This window comes from Dunckerocampus dactyliophorus, chromosome 9, assembly GCF_027744805.1.
Source record: "Dunckerocampus dactyliophorus isolate RoL2022-P2 chromosome 9, RoL_Ddac_1.1, whole genome shotgun sequence".
NCBI classification, from domain to species: Eukaryota; Metazoa; Chordata; class Actinopteri; order Syngnathiformes; family Syngnathidae; genus Dunckerocampus; species Dunckerocampus dactyliophorus.
Window position 1 is genome coordinate 11,065,186 of NC_072827.1, and position 27,054 is coordinate 11,092,239.

A 27,054-nucleotide genomic window follows, 5' to 3' on the forward strand; every position below is an offset into this window, starting at 1 on the left:
GAACAGCGCCGGAAACCATCATACCTGTGGCCCGAGTGTTGGGCGCTCTTCGGTGGGAGGTGGAGAAGAAGGTGTCGGAGGCAACTAAAGGGGAGGAGTCTCCAGAGGGTTGTCCTGCTGGTAAATTGTTTGTTCCTGAGACGCTGAGGTCGGACGTATTGCAGTGGGGTCACGCTTCCAGAGTTACCTGTCACCCAGGAACCAGACGAACTCAACTGGCATTGGCGCAGAGGTTTTGGTGGCCTTCCATGGCGGCGGATGTGAAGGAGTTCGTCGCGGCCTGCTCTGTCTGCGCCAGAAATAAGTCATCGAATCGACCTCCGGCGGGTCTGTTACAACCGCTGCCCATCCCGACCCGTCCCTGGTCACATATAGCTTTGGACTTCGTTACTGGACTACCTGCTTCCAGAGGAAATACCACAATTCTGAACATTGTTGACCGGTTTTCCAAGATGGCACATTTCATAGCGTTACCTGGACTACCTACTTCACTGGACACAGCGCGACTCTTGGTGAGACATGTCTTCCGCATCCACGGAATCCCAATCAACATTGTTTCCGACAGAGGGCCCCAATTCACTTCCAAGGTCTGGAAGTCCTTCTGCAAGATGCTCGGGGCATCAGTGAGCTTATCATCTGGTCACCATCCACAGACAAACGGCCAGACAGAGCGGGCCAACCAGGACCTCGAGGCTGCCTTACGATGCGTCTGCCACCGACACCCGTCATCCTGGTCCATCCACCTCCCCTGGGTGGAGTACGCGCATAACACCCTTGTCAGCTCGGCCACAGGTATGTCACCCTTTAAAGTCGCCAATGGATACCAGCCTCCTCTTTTTCCGTCTCAGGAGGCGGAAGTGTCAGTACCATCGGTCCAGATCCACCTTCGCCGCGCCCGAAGAGTTTGGCGAGAGACGGTAGCTGCACTGAACCGCACGGCGGAGCGCAATCGACGCCTGGCCGACCGCCACAGAATTCCGGCACCCGTCTACCAGGTCGGTCAGGAAGTCTGGTTGTCATCCAGGGACTTACCACTGGCCGGAACCAGCCGGAAGCTTGCACCCAGATTTGTGGGACCATACCTAATTGACTCCATCATCAGTCCCTCCGCCGTCAGACTTAAACTACCTCCAGCACTCAAAGTACACCCGGTATTCCACGTCTCCTGCCTCAAACCTGTGTCCTCCAGTCACCTGTGCCCCCCGGCCGAGTCGCCTCCTCCGCCGCGCCTGATCGATGGCCATCCAGCATACACGGTGAAGGCTATCTTGGACTCCCGAAGGAGGGGCAGAGGATTCCAGTACCTGGTCGACTGGGAGGGTTACGGCCCTGAGGAGCGTTCTTGGGTCTCCCGCTCCCTTATCTTGGACCCGTCACTCATAAGCGACTTCCACCATCTCCACCCTAACAAGCCAGGTAAGCCGCCAGGAGGCGTCTTATGAGGGGGGGACATACTGTCATGTTCTGCATTCTGCTCTGCTGCCCTCTGCTGTTTTTGTGTTGCAGCACATCCCTGAACATGACCCAGACCTAATCACACACACCTGCAGCTCATTACCTCCTCCCTTCTTAAGCTGCAGCCAAACAATCTACCAGTGCCAGATTGTACTCCTTGACTCCCTGACCTCCTGTTCCTTGCTCCCGCTTAGCCCGGCTTCTTGTTCCTTACCCTGCATTCTGGCTCCCTTACCTGCTTGTTCATTCAGCCTTGTATCCAAGATATCTCCTGTCAGGTTTGCCTACAGTGTTTTTTGTTTGTACTTTGGTTTTTGTTCCTGACAGCCTTTTGCTGTCAGTGTTTTTCGTTGGTTAACCGTTAGTGGATTTTCCTTAGTTGTACTTTTACCTTGTGGACTCTTTCTGTTTCGTATTAAAGTATTTTTGTTACTATTTTTGACTCTGGTTGTCTGCATTGGGATCCTGATTCCTGTCGTGGCTCCCACCACGCCTGACAATGGAGTTATATTTGTGTCTTAATTTGGAGCCATATTAACGTGCAGTAACTACTGTTGTGTTCTCAGGCACATTGCTGCTCTCTGTCACTCCCTCGCTCCCTCTCGCTCCACCCCCGTGCATGCTGCGCGGAGAGGCGAGCCGGTGTGCATGCGCTAGTATCTCCTGGTTTTGGGGATGGAGCTCCTGGCTGGAGCTTGCGGAATGCTGCCTGGAGGGCGGTGAGGCGTAAGGCCTGTTGGTCACTCTCCGGGAGGGGAGGGCACTGAATGTTGCAGCGATCGACCAGCACAGTCCAAAAGATCGACTAGTAGCTCGCGATCGACGGGCTAGCGACCCCAGCTGTAGCACATAGTAAAAGCCAGAGGTGGGGGCAAGTGAGTGTTTCGCAAGTCTCAAGTCAGTCTCAAGTCAAGTCTCAAGTCAAGACAAGACAGGTCGACAGGTCAAAGTCATAGTCTAATAGATGCATTCAAGGAGGCGGATTCAAAGGGAAAACATGATGTCAATAATGACAACACTTTCAATGGCAACATATTTTACTCAACACATTCACTGAAAATCTCAAGTATTTTCAAGTCATCAGACTAAAGTCCGAGTCAGAACGCGAGTCAGTGATGTCAAAAGTTCAAGACGCATTGCAAGTCTTTAATGAGATTCTCAAGTTAAGTCCAAAGTCATCAAAATTGTCGCATGACTCAAGCCCACGCCTCTGGTAAAGGCAATAATAAATTGATAAATGAACGTTATCTTTGTCACAGTGGAATTTTTAAATAGCTCATTTATGGGACCTCATTACGGTACAACTGCACCTGATGTTACTCATTATTAGTATCAACTCTTTAAATGGAAAATTTCACATTTCCTCACATGTAAAGCAATGCCCAATTTATATTGCTACAAATGATCATACCAAATAAATCTTTTTTCGTGTGCAGTGTTCCCTCACTTTTGCAGATTCGCTCTTTCACGGATTTTTTTAAGATGCAATTTTAGTGCTTTTTAAAAACAATTTTACAGAGTAGGACTACTGTTACAGACCGAGCCTGGCCCTTTAAGAAGAATTGCATTGTGGGAAGTTTAGTGTTTTAATCTTCTGCGTCCTGATTGGCTTTTGTGGTCATGGCTAGGTAGCAAACCACTAGCTATAAGCTAAACAGTAGCTAACCGTGCGACTCTGAATGCTGCACGGCCACAAGCGCTCCCCCCGTCAAAGCCAACAATGCCAGCGAAATGCTCTGCAATGGTAAAAACAATGAAATTCTAAATAGGGGGGGGGGGGGCATATAAAATCTCACCTAGGGCACCACGTGGGGTAGGCCGCCTCCACATTCAACGGGCAGCAGCAGAGGGGGGAGAACGTCAGTGTTTTGCAAGTCTCAAGTAAAGACGTGCAAGTCCAAGTCAAGCCTCAAGTCAAGACAAGACAAGCCGAGTCAAATCCGAAGTCATAGGCTTGAAATGTTCAAGTCCTTACAAGTCAATAAGCACTGTTAAGTGTTTATCCAATAAAATACCACAACCTCATCATTTGTGAATGCAAATGAAATGATCCTCGATAGCATGTTGACACGTCCCGGTGTAAATCACTCTCCAGCAGTCTGGCACCCACAGAAATGTAAGCCACACCCTCGTTGTTTGTTCTTAAACCTGACAGGACGTTAGCAATGCATTCAATGAGGTACAAAACGTGGCGTCTGGCTGGGAATAACTATCACATTTGTTGAATAATTTGAGTGGGGACACATTTCACTCAACACACTCACTGAAAATCTCAAGTATTTTCAAGTCATCAGACTAAAAGTCCCGAGTCATTGATGTCTATGTCCAAGTCGGGTTGCAAGTCTTTGATGATATTGCCATCAATGTCATCAAAATTGTGACTTGAGTCTGACTCTAGTCCGAGTCGCGTGACTCGGGTCCACACCTCTAGTAAGTCATATTTGTTGTACATGGCTACACTGTTTTGCTCCAAAGGAAAATCATTTGCTCAGCAGTCGGTTGGAAAAGAGAAATGCGATCCTAGGCTGTGACAACTGTGGCTGTCATGGCGTCAGTTGGAACAGGTTGCGGGGGATTCCGTGGATATTTTTCCCTGATAATAATTTCAAGTCTAAGCCATTGCCTGGGAACAAAACAACACAATAGAAAGAAAGTACTCCACACCCCGTGTTAAAGACAACAAATGACTTAACAATGCTTTGTCGTGTTCCAGTACCGTTTGGTTGTCGATTGACTGCCTCTGAGGTCATACTTTGTCCAGATATCCTGTCTGGTGTATTATTCGGGCTCCCACTCATGGATTCCCCCACCGAAGTCCCTTCTTTTCCTGTTTGGTCCTCACGCGCTGGGCTTGTGTGAGCCTCCTCATTTGTGTCTTCTTCTTGCTTGATCTGTTTATCAGCTAATTCTTGAAGACAAAAAGGGATACTCTTTAAGGCACACTTTACACGATTTACACAAGTGACAGAATAGAACAGAAAGACAACCGAGTGTTGGGAAGGTGGGCTGAATTTGCTTGTGAGTTGACTTGAACGGCGGATACAGTTTAACTCGGCAACTCAACATGTAGGCAGATTTAGGATGGACTGACACAGTGCCAAAAAAGAGAAGAGAGAAAGAGAAACAGGCTGGTCTGGTTCCTAGCTGTCTCCAGGGAGAGAGGGAGTGTCTGAGACCCGGTGGTTTATTGCTTCTTAGCAATGGACACCGGCTCAATGATGAGGGTAAGACATTGCGAAATTGTGTGTGTGTGTGTGTGTGTGTGTGTGTGTGTGGAGATAGTAGTTGTGCACATAGTGGCTGCCCTCACCTTGAGTTTGAACTAAACGGATAGGTCATATGTGGACCACAAGGGGCGGTGCTTGACTCCAGCCTGATCTGTCATCTACCAAGACACGGTGGACAACTGCATGTTCTCTTTAACTACTTATTTGCTCACATTGTGGGAACAGTTTTGTTGCAACATGACTGAGCACGATTCTTAAGGCAGACTCTAAAAATTGTCCATAGGTATTGTATGTCCATAGCAGCTCAACAAGTTTGGGGGGGGGTAAAAAAGAAAAAAATGCTAAACTGATTTAAAAAAACAAAAAAAACAATGCACTACGTTTAGCACAGTAAGGGAAACATGGCGAATATGCGAATATACGCCGCGGAAGCAGTGATCTAGGGCAGTGGTCTCCAACCCCCGGGCCGTGGGTCATTTGGTACCGGGCCGCACAGAAAGAAAAAAATTCCATTATTTCATTTTTTTAATGTTTTATTTTGAAAAGTGGCCGGATTCTCTCTGTTGCATCCGTCTCACTTGACGCATGTCCATTGTGTGTGTGCCAACTTCATCTCATGTCACAGATAGACTACTACTGTATTTTTACCATTTTTCTTTCACCTCATATTTGGTCTCAAATGCTGATACTATGTGGGAATGCATAAAGGTAAGTTTTGATGACTTATTGAGTGCTAATGTGCACATTTGTCTCAAGTTAATTCATGCTAGCACACTGCCTTTTACCACACATGTCAAACAGGGATGTAATAATCTCTCTGGAAAAACTTGGCTGGAACTTAAACTGGTGGATGGTGGGTCGGCATTCATTTTGTGCTTTTAATTTGATGTTATTCATGTCTTTAGTTTTACACAATACCCCCCCCCCCCCCCCCCCCACCGCCCCCCGCGGGAGATTTGTGGGAATACAAGCCGGTCCGTGGGTCAAAAAAGGTTGGGGACCACTGATCTAGGGGGTGGCTCGCGACTGGCCACCAGGAGTACCGGGAGTTTTCCCGGTGGCCCAATCAGTAATGGGCCGATTGATGACCGTTTATTTATTTATTACCGCACCTTGCCTTGGTAACTAAATCTCATGCCACTGCAGCCAACGCAACAGAGGGGGTGAAGTGACACAGTCAGAACCGCCTCTCCCTACACGCAGAACCATCAGCCCTGGCACCACTTTCAAGAGTAAATCATATAAGCCTTATGATGCACAATATATCAAACATACTGTAAAGTGAAAGTGACTGGAAGTTCTCTTAATACGTTTTTTTCTATTTCTTTTCCATATGGGATTACTCTCTTTTTATCTAATTTATAAATCTAAAAACTAGTGAATTTACATGCCAACAAAGAATTTTAGACACAATCACACTTTTTTCTTTTGAAATAAAAAAAGTTCCATTCACATAATTTGCTTCCTGCTTGTCGAAAACAAGGGTGAAGTAGTAACCAAGCGACAAGACGAGACGGTGACTGAGTGGTTTGCATGTTTGCCCCACAATCAGGCAACCTGGGTTCAAATCTCTGTGTGGAACTTGCATGTTCTGCCTGTGGGTATTCTCAGTGCACTCTGGCTTCCTTTCACATTCCAACAATATGCATGATAGGTTAATTGGAGACTCTAAAAATTGTCCATAGGTATGTCCATAGCGGCTCAACAAGTTTGGGGGGTAAAAAAGAAAAAAATGCTAAACTGATAAAAAAAACAACAAAACTATGCACCATAGCAATGAATGGTTGTTTGTCAAGGAAAATCTCTCTTCAAGAATAATACTCCTACATCTAGAATATCTAAAAACATTTTTGCTTAAATCCAGCCTCATAAAAGCCACTTTTATCTCAAATTAGGAATCTAATAAGAGCATTTGGCTTACTTCCTACCTTGTAATAAAAACATTTTACTTAAATCAAGTGAATATTGCTGGACAAGATATAGAAAAAAGAGATGGTTGCTTAAAATGGGACTTTTTTTTTTTTTTTACTCTCTTGAAATGTAGTTTTTGCAGTGTATATGCTTCTCCTTTTAAAGCCAAATGATTCCAGTTCAATCCCAATACTGAACTGAACCATGGCCTTAACACTGAGGTATGCACCGGTGGTTTGGTTTGTAGCAAATTTTGTGCGGCAAGGGGTGGGGGGGCTCGGCAAACAAAGTTCAGAAGCCACTGCCTTAAGGCATACCTGTCAACACCCCTGTTCTCACTGGGAAACTACTGTATTGTAGTTGTATAAACTACTGCACCCCTTTAGAGGATAAATAGATTGGATCTTGCACCAAGCTGTAAGACTAGAGCTGCCCTATCTAGTATGACTGGTGTGTGTCCCACCTAGTCTTTGAGCATAAACTGATGAAGCCTGCTCGGATGAGAGGCAAAACGTCTTCTCAGACAACCTGAACAGCCCAGTTGCGATCGACTGAAAGCACGGAGAATGACCTGGATGAATGAGAATATTTACAGGCACAGGCTGTTTTAATTGTTTCCCAAATTTTCCTGTATTTTAACCATCAAGAAAAAAAATCCTGTCTGGTTTTGCTGGAGCAGAACAGCTTCCGCTCCGACGCACTCCCCCCATGGAAAAATAAGGGAAAAAGAAGGAAAATAAGGGATCTTCCAGACGAATTTCCACCGGCAGTTGGAAATTGTCTTGCTTCCAGCGGAGGGGATGTGTAAAGACCTGACTGCCTTTGGAAATTCTTCCACACAGCCTTGAGTTTGGTGTAGAGCCGTGACCTTAACCCCCATTAAAACACATTAGGGATGAACAGAAATTGTGAGCCAACGGGCCAAAGGTCTTCCCAGGAGAGTGGAGGCTAAAGCTGCAAAGGGGAGCAACTTCGTATACAGTATTTCCTATACAGGTATAATGGCCCAGTGTCCCAATATTTTTTTTTTCCCAAACAGTGAAACTGACAGGATCTATTCTAGTTGAATTAAAACACACAATATGTATTATAGTAAAAACAAATGTTATTGATATCATTATTAATGTCCATTTGTCCGCTATGACTATACTTTTGACAAGCTTGCTTGATGTGTTATACCATATGGATGGGAGTGTGTAAAACGCTTATGTTGCCTCTGGTGTGAAATGAAGTAAAAAGGGGCTTTGTAGGTAATGGTGTGAAAATGCCAGGACATGAAAACTTACTTGTCCAGATGATCCGGTTTTGGGATTTACAACAGCAAAAATAACGCTGTGACTACATCTGGTTGTTTAACTACAGCTTCCGATCTCACTACATCATTCAGCTGTCCCCTTGGGCTAGCAGCTTCAGTTTCATAACCCTCGAAGGTCGAACAAAAGAGTTTGTGTGAAAGAAATTAGCGCCAGACTTGTCCACGACGCTCCTCCATTCATGATGCTTGCAATGTATGGTTCCACTTTAGGACGAACACCATGAACGAGCCTCGTCCTCATGGCCGTATCCTGGCAACAAGGAGCAGACCTTGCATCTTTATATCTGTCTCCTCCAGTATGACTGAGTGGAATGTTTCAAGCGGTCAGCTGAGGATTACTTGAAATACTTTATATGACAAATGTCACAGCACTGTTCATTGCAAGCACAGTGCAGCAATTCCACATATATTTTTCTATGTAACACATCTCACGTGTGAGAGGAAACCATTTTCTACAGGAGTTTTTGTGTCACAACTCATCATTTGCACATTGGTTTACTTAATAATATAAATTGAATGCAGTGTGTGCATACTGTAGTTGATTTGGGCACTCACCACTGGGGCAATTTCGAACATAAGGATCATTTTGGCCAGTGTTGGTCGGTGTTGACATTCTTGACTTCTCCTTACCAGGAGAGCACTGGCCATTACCTAAAAGTAAAAAAAAAAAAAGTCAAAAATGTTCACTTTGTTGCTCAAAAGGGACCCACAAGGTTTCCGATTAAAGTATATTATTAAAGTAAAGTGCAGGTTTGAATCAGTTCCTTAATGTGTGTTTTTTTAAATAACATACATTTTATTCATTTAAATATATAATTTACTCCAATAACATGCGTACAATATGACTAGTGATCTTGAAAGAGTACAAATAGGGAGTCAGGCAAGACAGTTTCTCAAAAAGAAAGCATTGATTCTTACAGACCTTGGATACATCTGAGGTGAAATATATCAATTGAAAAATAACCTTGCAGGTAAAGGGAAAGACGGTCACTGAAAATGCATTGAATTTGTACAAGTACATCTCATACAGGCATCTGAGATACGGTTTTTCTTAAAAGACAGACAATTCTCAATCTTCTTTCAATTCATGGCGATTCTGAATGCCGAAGGAAGCTAACTGAACTGTCCTTATGTAACTATGGGATCCAAATGTCCGGCAAACATGGATCAGATTGCAACCTCTCAGCAGTTCAGGCTATGGATAGCCCGTGTCCACTCAGAGGGAGAGGAAACAAATGCCTTATCCCCTTACAGTCTTCTCCATCAGGGTCACTTAAACAATACAGTAGCTGCAAACACCCCAACTGACCCACCTGTCCCATCCCTAGGAACCAGAGAGTGAACCGTCAAGAACAAACCTCCACCACAGTTCGTGAGTTTGATGCCTGCGATGAAAAAATACATTCCTGGTCTCCACTTACGGTGTTATTATGACAGCTCAGCTTAGTTTAACTCTACTGTGGCATCGTTCTCTTAAGAGGGGCACCCTGGGCGATGCTGTCCATGATCCATCCTTAGGTTTGGGCTCAGGTTGCAATGCTTGGAGGAAATCTCAGGTGACCAGAGTGAGCTGACCCCTTGGTAATGCTGTCCCAGAGACATGACTGGCCCAGATTTGTCTTAAAGAATTTTCCATGACTGTAGTGGACACTGAGAGCTCAGGTAAACTGTGGCCTTGAACAATTGTTTTCGGTCATGTGGGCTCAAATGTGAAAATAAGGTAATAACGCCCTAAAAATTAACACCAGGCAGACTTGAAGTTGTAGTGGTCTGCAATTACAACCATCTGTGGATTTTCATGTCATAATGTCGATGCGACAATGCTAACATTACAGCCAAGCCAATTGCAGATTGAAAACATTTTATGAGTGGTGCATGGAGGGGGGGTGCTTTTTTTTAAAAATATCTGTGTTCGTGTGGATGTAGCCTTAGATTGTTAGCTTCTGGTCCCTAGCGAACGATTGCAATTAAAGAGAGAAGGGAGAGTTATTGCAGCAGGAAGTCATTGATGCGTAACAATAGTAAGTAGATCCAAAATCGGAGGAGATGTAGGTGGGCTGTCTGCCATTTGAACGAGTCGTACAAAAATATAGTAAATAATGTAATACAAGCCGACAAATCACAGCCTTAACGGCAGCTTGCGGATTTTTTGGAGGTGCACCTCACGCGACATGCAGAGACTGAAGGCTTCATTAAGCTCCGTGATGCCGGCTGGCTGAACAAGGAAACTGAAACGGGAAAATCCATACGAAAGAGCAGCGAAGCGTACAAGTGTATTTAAGGGTCAAAATCCATGCCGTGTAAAAAAAGGGATGTGCATGTTGGCGGGTTTGTAATTGGTAAAGCCCCAGGAGTTATTTTAAGATGTTTAGCGAAGCCTGCTTATTTTTTTATTTTACAAAGCTCTTGTCTAAAGTGGTGGGTGTATAAACAGGGAGAACTCCTCTATCTAGCAGGGTTCCCACGCATCCTGTAAAAACTGGAAAATGACTGAACAATTTTCCAGTCATGGAAAACATATGGAAAATGACAATAAAGATCAAATGTCCTGGAAACGGCAAAGTTATTCTGAATAATTGCTTATCTTCCCCGTGCCTCATGGGCAAATGAATTAAAAGTCCGTTGTCCGCTTACCTTCTGAGCAACATTAAGGCACAGCGCTTTTCTGCTTCTAGCCGGCGCTGTGCCCTACGTGACTACCTGCCAATCAAATATGCATTTTCGCTTAGAGCAGTTCTGCAACCCAGTGCTTCCAATTGACTTTGTCACTAGCTTTAGTGACTTTTCAGACCCCTTTAAGGACTATAGGCAAAACTAGCGATTGTAAGTTAAAAAGTGTCGCTAGGATTGGTCCGTATTACGTTGGAACTTGTCTTTATAGTGGCTGAAAATGTCCTGGAAAATAATTTAATTAGAAAGAGTGAGGAACACTTTCCAGGGGCAGATCAGAGGTGGTATCATGTCCATGAGGAGGTTTTTCGTTCATGACGTCATGAAAACATTGTCTCCCGTTTTCCCCATGAAACTACTGTATTTTGCCCTTCTTTCCCTTCGCCCTACCGTACTTTTCCGTCCATTAAAAAAAGGTACTGCAGGTGACAAGGGGACATGGCGCTAGGACAGGCAGTACAAAAGCCCGGTTATGTACGAGTCGCATGTGACGTGATTCATTCAAATCGATAGCACAAAAGAGATGGAAGGATGTGAAGGCAGAGAGGGCATCCTTGCCAAGAAACACTGTTGCAGAAAACAGAATGTTAAACAACAGCACTGTTTGCGCTTTACCCTCATGTAAAATAAAACCACTCTGGTCCAGCCCGCAAATACACACCTAAAGAATGCAAAATCTCCCACTTATGTGGACAAGTTGCTTGTCAATTCCAGAGACCCACATGATGAGTAAATATAAAAAGCAGTGAAAGAAAAGCCAAGGTCGAATGATTTTCCTACCATATTATTTTTCCTCAAACAGCTGTTTTTTTTCCATTTCTGCTGTTGTTGTTGTTTTTTTTTAACACTGGGTTTCTGCTACATGTAATGGATCGTGGCGGGGCTCCACAGCTCAATCAAAGCCGCCACACCTTGTAAATGTTGAGTAATACAGTGTATGAATGGTCGTACAGTCTATGCTATATCAGGGGTGCCCATTACGGCGATCGTGAAGGTAGTGCTGGTCGCTTCACCTACATCATAACCACTTCGTAGATGTCATATGACATCAGTCAGCTAACATTAGGCCCCCTCCTGATTCGTTCTTAAAAAAAGGGGAGAACAGATGTCGGCAGCCGCACATGGATAATGCAACTTTCATCTTTATTATTCCGATTACGGATAAACTAACTGAGCGGTAAGATGCCTATAAGTGTAACAAAAGTTATCCGCTCACTTGTAGCGGCTACTTATGTCGAAAAAAAGTCAATTGTTTCATGGCTGCGCTTTGCGTCATGAACTCTACTAGTATAGAAACGTGTTTTCTCCAAGTTCGTTTGTATTTCACGACGAATGGGAAAATGTACCCATTGCTGAAAGCTTTTCAATATGTTGCCTTGACGACGGCTGCATTGACTTTTGCATAATGCTTTTCATTTCTCGTAGACAATATCTGTAATTTTGTACAGCAAATGCTAACTGGACGTAATACACGACGAACGCAACGTAGCTATTTTCACTGACATATTACTCAGTTTATGTACACAGCTATTGAGGAATTATGTGTTATTATCTTTATTGCCATCTTGATTTGAATTGTGAATTACTGAATGATATCAACTATTTTGATGACCTGCAAACTTTGAAATTGTGAATGTGAAATACTAATGGTTAGCATTTCACATTGACATGTACACTATCTATACAGCACAGGGGTACTCACACTTTTTCAGCCTGTAGGCTACTTTGTCCCAAAGATCTACCTCCTTCTATAAATATAGAGAATGTTTATAGTATATAAACATAGAATTATATATTTTTTTAATTTAATTTAATTAATTATAGTAGGAGGTAGATCTTTGGGACAAAGTAGCCCACAGGCTGAAAAGTGTGAGCACCCCTGTGCTATATAGACACATGTACAGACAATTATTTCCATATTGACCACAATTAATTTGAAATAAAAGTTCATAAAAACGTTTCACTACACTTTAGTTTCAAAAACATGCACTGGAATCACCCGTCTGCCTTGACAGATAAGGAGTGGAAGAAAAGGCCAAGAGAAAGGTATTCAAAGTTCATTCATGAATTTATTGTTCAAGCCTGTGGAAACGACCCTAATATTGACATTATTACCAACAGTAAATTAAAATCCTGCCACAGCGACACAGCAGCAGCACGACCCAACGGCGGCAGTCTGCCTCCCACGCAGCCCACCACCACAGCTTCAAAAAATCCTGTTATCTATTTCAACTTTGTTGAAAATGTTCTTCTCATAATTCTGACTTTATTCCCATCATATTTGGACTTTATTCTCTGAACATTTTCCACTTTTTCTAACTTTTTCTAAACGCTAATTTGCTAAAACTTAGGACTCTATTCATTGTTTTGTTTGTTTTTCAGAATATTACGACTTAACAAAAAACAAACTGTCACGTTCTGGTTTGAGCTGTCGAAAGCTTGACCCCCAGTGTGCAGAGACGAGGCGATGGACTGTAAAAATAAATGTTGTTTAATAGTGTAAAACAGGAGCAAACAAAAGGCGACAGAGAAAAGGCTCTGTGACAAGGAATGCAGGTAGTCCAGGTAAGTGGATAGTTCAAGTTACAGCACTAATAAGGAGACGAGGTGCATAGGAAGCACAGACAATAACCACAGTAACGACAAAATCAACAATGAACCAGCGCCGCACATTCGACCACGCTGGCCTTTTATCCGCCACAAATGTTAATTGGCCGCAGGTGCGCGGCCACCAGGCGAGACGCGGCTGTCTCTTCCTCCCCGGAGAAGGCACAGCCCGCCAAAATAAGAGCGCAGGACAGGGGACGCTCGCTCCTGTCCTGCAGAACGTCACACAAACGTCATTCTTTAAGATTTCAACTAAATGCTACTAAAATACCAGCATTTTTTCTCAAATTATTACGTTGTCTCACGACTTTTTCTCACTAACTTCCACCTTTTTTTGTAAATATTTATTCTTGTAGAATCACTGCTGATTTTTACATTTTCGCTGTTTTGTCAAATTTTCCAACTATTTCAACATCCTTGTAAATTTTCTTCTAGTAATTGTGACTTTATGACAACTTCAATGACAACTTTATTGGTTGTTTTGTTTGTTTTGCACAATATTACATCTGTGTTTAATATTTCCACTTCATGCTCCTAGAATGATGTTATTTTTCCTTGTAATACTACAAATGTATTATCTTAAAATTAGGATTTTCTTATAACTTTTTTTTTTCAAAAGTACAGATGATTTTTCCATTTTTGCTGGGGTTTTTTTTTTTTTTTTTTTTTTAGTTTTCTTGTTTAATTAGATTTTTAGAATGTGGCCAAAAGAAAAGAGCCGCAGGTTTGGACACCCTTGAAATGCATGGTTTCAAAAGCTACGTTTCAAGCAAGCAGTACATTACAATAAATTGTAACCATTTGTTGTTGATTTGTGTCAGATGTGTCTCTTATGCATGATTGTAAATCAGGAAGCACTGATCCAAATGTCCCAATATGAAAGCCAACCGTACTCCTGCTGTAATGCTACAAGCATAGGAGTCACTCGCCTGTTTGCACACACTCTCATAACATCTGCTGGTTGCAAGGACACAATTATTCTCCTAAGTGGCAGGGATGTGGTTTTTCCTGTCAAACCCCAACCCTTCCGAGGACTCAAAACACACACAGGCACACACACGCACACATATGAACAAACACCACTGGTGCCGCAATCAACACTGCTGATGAATGCAGTATTTATAAGAATTAACCATAATTTGCATGTGTAATTATGATCATATTAAGAAATTTGTCCTAAAAGATTGTGGTTGGTATTTGTCTCATTCACATTCTGATAGAAATCCTGACGAAAAGGATTGAATGATTCTGTGCACAGCATGTAAAAATAGTACAAATTCATATCTTTTCCTGTATCAAAAAAAACTTCTGTTATTTCAGAAGGGCTGAAAGCATTCATGCGAACTTGTCACGAGCAAACTGAAAGCATTGATGATTATCTATCAGAACATGCGACAAAGCAAATGAAGCACTTCATTTTCGTGGTTTTCCTCCCTCCCTCCAATGCTAAAAGCACGCCTTCTCAAGGTTCGGTCACACAAATATATAATTCCCATGCAATTCGATACAACTGTTAGGCTGCATATCACAGTTCTGAGTCATACTCACACGTTAATTTGATTATAAACATACAGTAGATACTGTATACTGTGTATACTATATACCCCACAAATTAGCATCGCTGTTATTAAACGCATTATTGTTTTATTTGTTGGAAATCCCGCTGTTCTGTGCTTATAATCTCCATGATTAGGCCGTTTATTGGACGAAAACACATCTCATTTGCCCTACATTTGTATATCGCTCAAGTTGCAATGAAAGTAGTCCGAGACAAAGTTGAGCAGGAATATCATCTTGATAGTTACACCCTTACTCACTCATCAAAAACCAACAGGAGCTTATCAACCCAAGTTGCTTACCTCACTCACGGTGCAACCAAAAATAACACAACAAATAACACTATGCAGGTATGGAAATAGATGCTTACACACTAATATACATGCAAACCAATGTTATATTTTTTTGTGAATTTGTAACACATTTGTACGAAATAATAGTGTTTTTAGGGGTATCCGATATTTTGATATCGGATATCCATCTGATATCAGCAAAAAAACTGATCGGACTATAGCGGTTTGCATTTTAAATCTTCGATACAAGCAGTCCATTCCAGATGCCGCCCCTGCACTTCTTCACTGCAGTGCCCAGACAGAGCCCACGTGATCACAACAACAGTGTGTGTTAACAAAGTAGCAAGAAGCAGAGGTCTGAAAAAGTCCTCTGCGGGGCTTCAACATATCTAAACATACAGTATCTGAACCACGCGTCCAAAGCAGCACCACGAGAAAAAGCATGAGGATCCTCGCAAGACCATATAAGCGAAAAACAATCAACGCAGTCCGCAAAGTGTGAGAGAGTGAATTTTTCTGGTTTCCCTCTGTGAGTAATATCACTTGATCAAGGCTTTTCTAACATTCCACACTACCGGGCCTGTCACAATAACAAATTGTGCTGGACGATAATTGTCCTGCAAATTATTGCCAATATCGTCAGCGTTATTTTGAGACCATTCTTACCGCTGCCAAACGCAAGCGTGGAGGTAATTTTTTTTTTACCGGTGTTTATCTGCTAGTTTGTTTGTTTGTGTTCAAAATAACCTGATAAGTTCTGAATGGATTTGGATGAAATTTTCAGGAATTGTCGGAAATGGGATATGGAAGAACTGATGAAATTTCGGGAGTGATCCGGATCACCGTCTGGATCCAGGAATCCTTCAAAGGATTCTTTAACATTGCGAGATACGACCATTTTCGGCATTTGTGCATATAAATCCACAAAAAAAATTGTCAGAGCATTTGGAAAAAAATACAAGACAGGTTTCCAACAGAGTCTACAAAATATCAAAGACTGATTAAAAAAAATGTAGGATTATTATTTCGGTGTGAATCACAATATGGGGAGAACTATGGTGCTTGGCGGAGGTCTGCGGTCTCCGAGTGCTTTTCGAGTTTCATTCATGTAATGATAATATATGGCATAATAATGCAAGTACACCATGTAAAAAGCAATACACTTTAAACTTCAAACCTTCAAAAATTTCTCAAGAGTGTTTAACATTGTAATTGGAATGTCAAGTGCTTTTAAATGAAATAAATTAAACAGAAACAGAAACATGATATAAAGCAATAGTTCCCCAAAGTGTATTGATTTGAAGAAACCTGACACATAACGCATGTCATGGACACTCCGCCGTATTTCTCATTTTTAATCAGAGTTGCTTTCCTTATTGTCTGAATATTGACAACAGAACGGACAAATAACCCGTGAAATACCTGGAAGTTCACATTGTGTGCCAATGCAGACATCAGCTCATTTGCATGAACACTTCCTTGATTCAATTTTGTCAACATGGTGCGTGAAATACGATGTTCACGTTTACTGGAGTGTAATGTTTTGTCGGAATTCGGTCAAAGTACGTGTTTTGGAGGCAGCAAAATAGGTGTGGTGCACATTGAGGTGTAAGTTCCACCGTCTTTGTCACAAATTTTTCATGTCATAAAATGATGATGCGCAAATCGGCTGGCTGACATCAGACCGTGTTTTATACACAACAGGCACAAAGAAAGTATTGGATCGTGTAGCACACGACACACACGGCTAGCGAGTGCACACACAGAATGCTGCAGCGCTCGCGAGCACCCTCCTCTCCCCACTGGGACAAAGAGACTGAATGACTCCATTCATTCTGCTAGAGAACCAACACGCTTAGGTGTTGAGGCAGATGCACAGAGTGAACTCTCTTGTCATCTAGCCTGTTTGGTAGAGAGAGCGGAGGAAAACAAACACGCATGCACATGTCAATTTATCGGATCGATTTATTGATTATCGTGACAGGCCTACACGCTACAAAATAAGTCATAAAAATACATATGCTTCATACTGATATCGGATGGGATTGATATCGATACTCAAGGCTGCAATATCTGTATCGTAACAGAAGCGAAAAAGTTGTATCGGGACACCCCTAATGTATATTAGTGTCCAAGCGTTTATTTCGATACCCGTATAGTCCATGTGGTGCAGTTGCATTGTGTGTTCCACATTTTAATTGTGGTATTTTTGGTTGCACCGTGAGTGAGGGAGGAGTTTCGTTCGATGACCTTCTTGTGTTTTGTCTTTTTTCACTATTCGTAGGATCTAATAAACACGTGTGTACGCACATTAGCGTGGTTGGAGTTTGAAAATAAAAATGTAAGAATACACAGTGATGCTGTTAGCGAATGACTCAGCTCCTACTTGATATCGACAATGATATATAGGTTATTCCACAGCGTTAGCGCAGGGAAGCGGGGGTGTTTTGTATGTACAGTAGGTATCATTAGGTAGTCTGCAGAAAGAGATAGCAAGGACGACTCCAATTGCTTAATAGTGAGATGTAATGTGGCAATGCGCTGAGCATGAAGCCCAATGAATGAGTGTAATGAGGACAATCTTATGCGTTTTCCAGAACATAAAGCTTAACAAAAAGCTGACAGACGCACAACAAAACCTTCCATATTTTCAGCATTTGTGCCCACATGTTTAGCACAAACCCATACGAGCGCTAAAAGTCCTAACCAATGTCATGAACAACCGACTAGCAGGTTTCTATAACACTGAGCTAAAAACCTGCTGAAAGGAAACCAGCAAAGAGTGATGGAGCGCCACAAAGTACGCATCCAGGCTTTGCTACATTAAAACAGGATGTCAATAATGCTTGTTTTGCTCTCATTTTGGTGTGAACAGGAAAAAGGCTGCTTCGTGGGAAAATCCCTTAAATTGTTGATGGTGGTGACTCTCATTTGCATCTACTAGATGTCAGTCGTCAAGAACAATCAATACGATGGTTTCACGAAAACTCGAAAGTAGGATTGTTCAACATAAACTTTCTGGAGAAACATGCTTCAAAAAATCGTGCAAAGGAAATACAGTGCCGTGATGAAAACTTTCAACGCAAACCGAGATTTGACTGTACAATCGTCCTTCGCCACTTTGCGGTTCAAATTTCGCGGATTCACTCTACCACCGTTTTTAAAAAAATATATGAATTAATAATTCACGCTGTTTCGTGATTGAATACGGCTTATTATTAGCAAATCATATTTACATTAATGTTACGTATTTTCTTGCCTAAATCAAGCATAAAAATGGCTAAATGAATTAAAATACAAATATTAGGCATTCAAAAGATACATTCAAAGACGTTGATGTAGTATTCTAGTCACTAGGTGTCAGGAATGTTACTGGAATGTTCAGTGAGACACACAAGCACCAGACTTGATCACCAGCTTTTATTCCAGGTACGAATTTTCCTCGCAGGTTTGAATGATGCCTAATAAAAACTCTAGCTACTGCTGCAGCTGTAACCCACAGCAAGATAAAACTCAACTCTGAACCTCCAACATCACTTCCTGTCTGCCCCAAACTCAGTTCCCACAGGAACACATTTACAGCAAGTCTTAAATGTCTTATTTTGTCTACTATATTGGGTAATACAAGTGTTAAGGTTACTATAGGGTTGTTAGTTCATGTAGAGAGGGCTCTAATCATGTTAAAGTAGAAGGTCGTAAACAGGTTTTCTATGCTCCAAGTATGAAAATATTTCATTTATAAATAAGGAATCCTACTTTGCAGAAATTGACTTATCACAGTGGGGTCTGGAAGCAATGAACCACAATAAACGAGGGATTACTGTACTAGTTTATACTTATTTACATACTAGCATGCCAGTTAAGAATTTTTGTGTGAAGTGTGATCCACCTTGATGATCTGTTGACCTCACTTTTTAAACATGTAGTCTAATTATATGCAGATACCACAGCACTTATGTTCATACTTTGCTTCGCAGTTACGAATTTGCATTATTATCATAGAGTTAATAAAGGTTTGACTCTGGAACATATTAGTTCTTGTTCCATCCGTCCATTTTCTATGCTGCTCAGGGGCGGCATGGCTCAGGTGGTAGAGTGGTCGTCTACCAACCTAACAGATCCTCCGTCCTCCCGTGATTGTGTCGAAGTGTCCTTGGGCAAGATAATGAACCCCCAGTTGCTCCTGATGCTGCATCATCAGTAGGTAAGTGTGCTAGCATCTCCCCTCTTGCAGGTGGAAAAGCTAAAGACCATTTACCATGATCCTCATTGAGGTATCGGGGGTATACTTTGGGCCAATTGCACATATAGACAAACAACCGTTGACACTCACATTCACCTCTATTGACAATTTAGAGGCACCAATTGCATGTCTTTGGAATGTGGGAGTATCCGCAGAAAACCCATGCACGAGGAGAAGATGCCCAAGCGGAGATTCAAACTCAGGCCACCGGGCGGCCCTAGTTCTAGTTCCATTATTTCCAATGGGAAAATTTGCATTGACATTTGAGTAACCTGGAAGACGGCCAGCATCACCAAAAGGATTGTTTGTCAGAATGAAATCTTCACATAACTTTTCTTGTGTCCTTGCGATGGATTTTGCTTGACACTGAATGGAAAAAGAAAAGAATTTAAGCACTTACTAGCAGAGTAGCCATTGGGTGCCTCCATTTCCCACGCAGAGATCCAGCAGCTGAGGAAAAGAAGACATTCACACTTACTTTACTTTAGACTTTTTGCACAAACACATTAAATCTCTTAGATTTTTTATTTATTTAAGGGAACATGAAGTAGTCATGGACTGATTTAACAGTGGGTATGCACTACAACGGGGTGCCTTAGTAGAAGGGCCGCCAAAGCAATGGGGGAAAATGATTTAGAGTCGACTTTTTCTGTATTTAACAGCTGTTTGTGCGTGTGTGAATGATATGATGGATAACAGAGGCATGCCATTGATGAGGCGCCCCGCCGCTTGTTCACCGATAGTGTATAAATCGTACGATATTTCTTGTTTTTGACTGAGCTGATCACCTGCTGTAATATGTAACTTCAAATAAATGTCTGTAGTTAAAGTCTTATATTTTATAAACCATGAATAAACAAGATTTATACACGTAAACATTAAAACCAAAGAAAAAGGAGCTCCTGTAATGTAGTCAAACTATCAGTAATACAGTCAAACAATTTACACCAATTGGTTGCATAGCAACAGAGACTCTCTTATAGGGATGTCCCGATCCGATCGTCAGGATCGGGATCGGCTGCCGATCCGCTGTATTTGCGAAGATCGGATAATATCGGTTTCCGCCACAAGATCGGGCTGATCCCGTTGCCATATCACGTTCGTACTTGACTCCCGCCACCCACAAGAAGAAGAAAACATAACACCACCATGCAGACATGTCTGCGGGTTACCATGGTGAAGTTAGTTTGACATTGGACGTTGGATATTCGGCTCCGTAGCTACAGCGCTGGTTCCCTCTCACTGTGCCCGGACTGCTGTGTCATGGTGTAGGGAGTTCGTACAGGAAGTGTCGCTCTGGTTGCTAATAAGGACCGCACGGACACGACTAAACATGCCAAAACAGCGGCGAAAAACCTTGGAAACTCCTCTGTTACAGAGCGTGAATGGAAGCTAGCGAAGTTCACTTAGCTTAGCTCGTGCAGCTGTGTGTTCACGAATCAGTCGGGAGGAGTATGTTGGGTGAGTATATTTTCACCGTGTTGTGTTTTACTGCTTTAATGCAAGGACCATTTTACAATGCCCACTGACGACGAGCTTCTAAGTGAAAAAAGACGAGAGGCACGTTTATTCTTGCACTAAGCGCGTATCAACCGTCAATTGCCATTCTCGACACCCACACAACACATTCAGGCCTTCAAAATAAGAGCCCTCTTCGTCACATTTGTCTAATTGTGTAAACAAAATAAGGGTGTCATTGAAATATCTTACATGAATAACGACATCGGATTGACATCTGTGACTCCATCTTCCTTAATCCCAAGCACGGCCATTACAGTTTGTTAAAGATTTTGTATCAATATGCGCTGAAGCTGACATCCCATTAGGAAAGTTAGCAAAGCTACGTCCATTTCTCAATTACTGGACAAAATTGGCCAATGATGTATCGCATCAATAAAAGTGAGTGAATTTCCCCGCTGTGGGATAAATAAAGTACAAATACAAAAGCAGGGGTTTTGGCATTTTATTCACCAACCCAAATAGAACATACTCTATGCTGGTAAAATAAGTGGAAAAGGTAAAAAAAATGGATTCCAAAAAATGTAAACAGAAAAAACGGAATTTGGGAAAAAATAAAACGTATTTCATCGGGCCCAGAGAGAGTTTGTAAAAAAAAAAAAAAATCTAAATCACTCCACACATTGATCTATAACCATGTCAAATAATTAGTGTATCTTTTATTGGATCTTTTATTGGATTAGGGACCTGACTCAGAGGTTTGTTACAAAAGCCAAACAATATTATCGGTCATGCTGTGTCATGAAAAAGTAAATTCAGCAATACTTTGGTTGCAATATTTTTAATGCTTTGAAGAGCTATTTTCATTACCATATTCAGTTCCACAAATTCTCGTTTGTAACAAAAGCTTATTATTATTTAAAAAAACAAACAAACAATAAAAAAAACATCAGTACCGGATCAGATGGGATTGGCAACACTGTAAAAAAAATTGGATCGGAAGCCAAAAAATGGCTCTTATATACTCTATAGAGTATATAACAGCTAAATTTGAGCAATTTCTGAGGTACAGTAATAAAGTCGTTACAGGAATATAAATATTTATTAAAACCTCCAACTTAAGTAAGAAAGCATTTCACTTTACTGCGTATTCTGCAGACTAAAAAATAAATAAAAATACATTAAAAAATTATAAAATAATAATAACAATAAAATAACAATAACAATAATATATTTCATACATTTACTAGTACATTTTGAGTTTTTACACTGAAATTAAAGTAGAATGGCCACAATTTAACTCCGTGTCAGACCCACCATTGCTGTTTGTTTGCATTGCCAAGAATGGGATATATTTTGTTGTAGTTACGACATGATTCCAAACATGAACTGGGAAGAATATGAAATTATGAGAGACTAATAAAGCTGAAAGAAATAAAGTTGAATTGATATAGTTACCTTTAAGTGTCTCTCCCGGGCAAAACTGGCTGGTAATTTCAGTCAAGGACTGAAGGACGGGATGGTCGGTCGTCTCCCACCACCCTTTAAAGCCCACCAAATTCAAAATCACTTATTATTTCTAGTGATTTCTGAATAATGCAGGGAAACGCTGCATTTTTTAATCAGCATCATCTCACAGGTGACCCACGTTGCATCAGAGTCTTCTTCTGTGCCCCTTAAAAATACAATGTCTGTCCGGGAAAGTTCAACGCAGACCTGACTCGACCCAAAGAAGGAACGCCGGAAAGGGAAGAGTCGACGGGCTTGTAAGAAGGAAAGAGGCAGAGGGATGGATCAAACTGGATCCACCGGTTCCTAAGGAATTAGCCATCGCGACAGGGAGCAGCCAGGCTTCTTTAAAGGGACTGGAAAATTCGTTGGTAGTCTGTGTTGAAAGAAACTTTCGTGTTGGAAACATGACTCACTGGTGTCGGAGCTGCGCGGTGTGCTCGCCTCACATGTTGCACTGCAAGCTGGTAATGATGGGGAATGCATGCAACAATCGGCGGCAAAATATTAGGCACACCTGCACGATACAAAATCCACAGTTTTGACTGAAAAATGCCTCATTATTTGAGTACATTTTAATTATATTGGGCAGTTTTGATTAAAAATGATGAATTAAATATTGCTTTACTTGCAATTTAGTCCCTATTCTCACGCAAAAGGGCTTACAATGTTCAATATGTGAGGGAAACTTTGCTGTGTTTTGTTTTTTTTGTTGTTTTTATTTTACTGTCTCCCTTGTTTTGTGTTCCAGCCAGAGCGCCTGCCAGGCAACAGGTGATTCGAGCTAACCGAACCCGTCCAGCACCTCCTTGAATTCAAACATCCATACATTTTACGTGAATATGTCTTGTATATATATATATATATATATATTTACCTGAAATTCGCATACGGTATTTTATCCCATGAGGTTGCACATCGATCCACAGTGAATTCCTCGGTTCGGATCAGACGTCATTCTTGCGTCATGCTCGGTTCCGTGACTGCCGCAGCGAAGAAGAAGCTCTTTTCTTTAAGATCCACCACCGCCTTCCTCCTCCATCTCCTGCAGAGAAGAGTTGCAGAGTGACAAGACACCTTTGAAGAGCTGATGATGCTCTTCGAAAGGTTTACGTGTATGACACGGAGAAATGGACCGGTGAGTACTTACTTACGTCCTTTAGTTTGGACCAATAAACCCACGGTGGGCTCACTGGCACCCCAGGACTTGGACACATTTGTTGAAGCATTTAATAATAACTGTCATTTAGAAGAAGTTGGGGAGCCGTCATCAAGTCAAAAGCAACTCACATGCTCATAGTCCCCTGTACGAGCGCTCCCTCTTGGGGTTGGTAACGGTTATTACAGTTCCGTTTTATTATATGGTGCGTTTGTTTTTCTTTTGTAACAGTTAAAAATAGGGAAAAGTCGTTGTACATGTTTATACCACCAAATATAAATCTGAAAAAAAATATGATTAAGATCTATATCAAACACAAATGTGGACAAGCTCCAATACTAAGGCTTCTTAAGTGTCTGTGTATATGCACAGTGAGAGCTAATGTAATGTTTGTGTAGGCATACTTGGCCAATAAAGCTGATTCAGATTCAGATTAACACTGGGGAAAAAATATTTAATTAATAATACTACAAATAACACGGGTAGAAATGTACAATTATTAACCATGGAGACATTGACTCCAAACGAGCTTCAGGTTTACTCCAGTGACGTAAAAGTACGAATAGAGTACCTCTCTGTCCTTCAGTTTACACTCATTTATAACAAGACATGTCAACTGGTGTGTAGTGAATGGAAACCTATTGTTGACAAAAAAAGGATCAACAGTACCTGCACTACTGCTTGACGCCGACAGAGGGCAAGAGTGCTCCATTTAATATTACCATTCATTCATTTTCTATGCTGCTTGTCCTCACGAGAGTCGCTGGGGTAAGCTGGAGCCACATCAGCTGACTTTGGGCGAGATGTGGGGTACACCCTGGACTGGTCGCAAGGCACATATAGGCAATATTCACACTCTCATTCATACCTATGGACAATTTAGAGTCACCAATGAACCTAATAAGCATATTTTTGGAATGTGGGAGGAAGCCGGAACAACCCACACACGCACAGGGAGAACATGCAAATTCCACACAGAAATGTCCAACGGAGATTCTTGACTGTGTGGCCAACATGCTAGCCACTAGGCCACCGTGCGGCCCATTTAATATTATATTTAAGATATTTAGCCCTCTAATAATACTTTTTTATTGGAGCTTTGCAAAGCCCAGCATTCCAGCATTCAACAGTCCTGCGGGGATTTAGACTCATTCTTAAAATGCCAAAATCTGTGACTTCAAACCAAGATGAACCAATGACATGTGTGAAGGAGGCATGTGCAATATTGCGCAATAGTACCTGGTCTCTGTTAGAGTTGACTAGAATTAGACAATAGAAGTACGGTAGAATTAAACAGTGGATGCACTGTCCCTTGGATTTTGCACTACTTTAATTTTGCAGAGGCAGATTGCCTGGCAACCTTATCAAGCCTGCTGCAGCTTGCACACATAGAACGCACACACCCACACTCTTGACTGACACAAGATGGAGCCAATTAGATGCAGACGTAAAGGCACACTTTACTGATCCACTCAAGAAAGGGTACCACCCATGCATGGGCGGGACGAGAATAGCATAACAGTGTAGGCACTCTCTAGTTTGAGACCTTCTTCTTGCTTGTTACTTGATGGGCAGAGGTCCAGCGCTGCACTTTGTAGCATCTTCCCAACAATTTCCTCACAAAAAAATTGGAAAGACAGAAAAGTCTGTACGACTAATCTCTTCTCAGGGTTAACAAACCACAAGCTCACCACTAGCTTTGTTGTTTAATTAATTACCTTTTTTTAGACACAGAAATACTAAACTGATAATACCACAAAATATTTCCACAAAAGTTTGAGTAACTTTGGTGCATTAAAGAAAGAAACACTTGAATTTTGGTGAGGATCTGGATAAACGTGAATATACAAGTCAGTGCGGAGCAGACTCCTTCCCAATGTGTAAATCTACAATTCTCCTTCTTTAACCTTCAGAGTTCCTTGGACTTTCCCACTGTTCTGGGTTGTGATCGATCCAGTCAGTGCTGTCAAACAAATCGTCTTCATGATGGGAAAGAGAAACAGCTCCAGTCAACCATGGCCAATCATCGATTTTTGTATGATTTGGTTTCCTTTTGGAACGGATTACTAACAAAAACCGTGGTACCACTGTAACTGTAAGGATAATCTCATGATTAGTGCTAAAATCCAGGTGCTTGGTCTAGCTTTACACAATACGCAGTACAGCTGACATCGGTGGCAAGCTTATGTTGTCTCAGTGTGGCCCTTTCGCCCCGTTGAGCTGTCAGTTGTGTTACAAACTGACTGTTCCTATCAATACTGAGCTGCCCATCATATAGCCAATTACAATATGTCTTACATATAGAACAGTCGCAAGTGACCTATAATGTAACAGCGGCACATGGTTAACATGCACTATATCATTAAATCAATCAAACCAGACTCCGGACAATTCTAGCCACCATGTTTCATCATGTATGATGATGGTTTGAACTCCAAGTTTTGAAGTACAGTTGCCCCTCACTGTATCTTGTTTTTTCAAAAATTTATTAATAAATGTTCACTATTTTGTGGTAGATTATGGTCTATTATTAGTGAAAACATATTGAAATAGAAGTGATATGTAGTATTTTGGTCACTAGGCAGCAGTTATGACACACAACATTGAGACATTACCTGGCATGACATTACCTTATTTAAAACTGCATGAAGTCATGAAGTCAGCCATGGCATATCCGACATGACAGAGTGAAAAAAATGTTCTCCTCCCATTCAGTGTGGAAGTGGTAAGCTTTTGGCTTCTTAAGTTTTGAAGAAATACATTTGAGGCTAACTGGTTAGCTTGCTAGTTAGTGGCTGTCTCGAGTTCTTGCAGCATAAGAGTTACACAATGTGTTATAAACAATGAATAAGGTTCATAAATACACAGGCCTTGATGGAAAATGTCCTTTGTGGCAATAGATGGTCATCACACGAGGCGTGGATGTTGAGAGTGGCATGGGAACGGGAACTTTATCTCAGCCATGGGAAGGATGTACATTTTGGGACACATCATCAGTAGTGTACCTTTGAATCAGCGGGTGTTTCTGCCCTTCAACATTAGACACCCTCATCAAAGGCTTCCAACTACAGGGTGATCAAGCCTGAGCCTGTGAGTAAAGGAGTGCCTGGAAAGTGGAGTGAGATGAGCTGGGCAGTACGGTCCTGCCTTGGGACCAAAAAACTGCCCTGCCTGCCGGGTTGTTGCGCCAGCCTTCCCCCTTCATCCCACACCGCACCCTTAGGTAAGGGCAGGAAGGAAGGGGGTGGATTCAAAACGTCTTTAGGGTCGTTAGGTGGGTACCCTCCTTCATTGGTGTTTCAATGATAGGCCCATGAAACCTCCAGAGAGCTCATCAGCAACACCTGGCGTCCCAGGCGCAAGTGTCCTTGCACTTGATCCATAGCCACTGGCTGCTTCTTTCGTGGCGTTTCAGAGACTGATCTTATTGTCTGTCGCAGACCCTGTCCATGAATGCCAAGGTCTTTCATAAGCCTGAGTGGTAGAGGAAGCCACAAAACCTCTGCATCCTACTTCAGCTGGATAGACCTTGGCCTTCCATCCCCGTTGTTGTGCATCTGCTGCCATATCTGTGTAGTGCAGTTTCTTTCGTTCGTTCGTAGGCCTCTTCGGTAGATCCTCCCATGGGACCATGAGCTCTATGATGTAGA

General features: G+C 42.1%; 1 protein-coding gene across 3 annotated transcripts in view; it reads right to left on the minus strand.

Moving 5' to 3' along the window:
* The window catches only part of ikzf2 (IKAROS family zinc finger 2), a 41,114-nt gene extending 17,651 nt beyond the window's left edge, over window positions 1-23,463 (minus strand). Inside the window, exons 1-5 of one of the 3 annotated variants that reach the window (XM_054787047.1) lie at window positions 23,396-23,463; window positions 23,123-23,290; window positions 19,679-19,728; window positions 8,464-8,559; window positions 4,172-4,363 (exon numbers count right to left, since the gene is read on the minus strand). In XM_054787047.1, coding sequence (XP_054643022.1) covers window positions 4,172-4,363; window positions 8,464-8,559; window positions 19,679-19,706 — 316 coding nt within the window. In that variant the 5' untranslated portion in view covers window positions 19,707-19,728; window positions 23,123-23,290; window positions 23,396-23,463. Of the gene's footprint in view, window positions 1-4,171; window positions 4,364-8,463; window positions 8,560-19,678; window positions 19,729-22,194; window positions 22,636-23,122; window positions 23,298-23,395 lie in introns of those variants that run through there. The other 2 variants (XM_054787048.1, XM_054787046.1) reach the window with 2 other exon arrangements.
* Window positions 23,464-27,054: the final 3,591 nt, after the last annotated feature.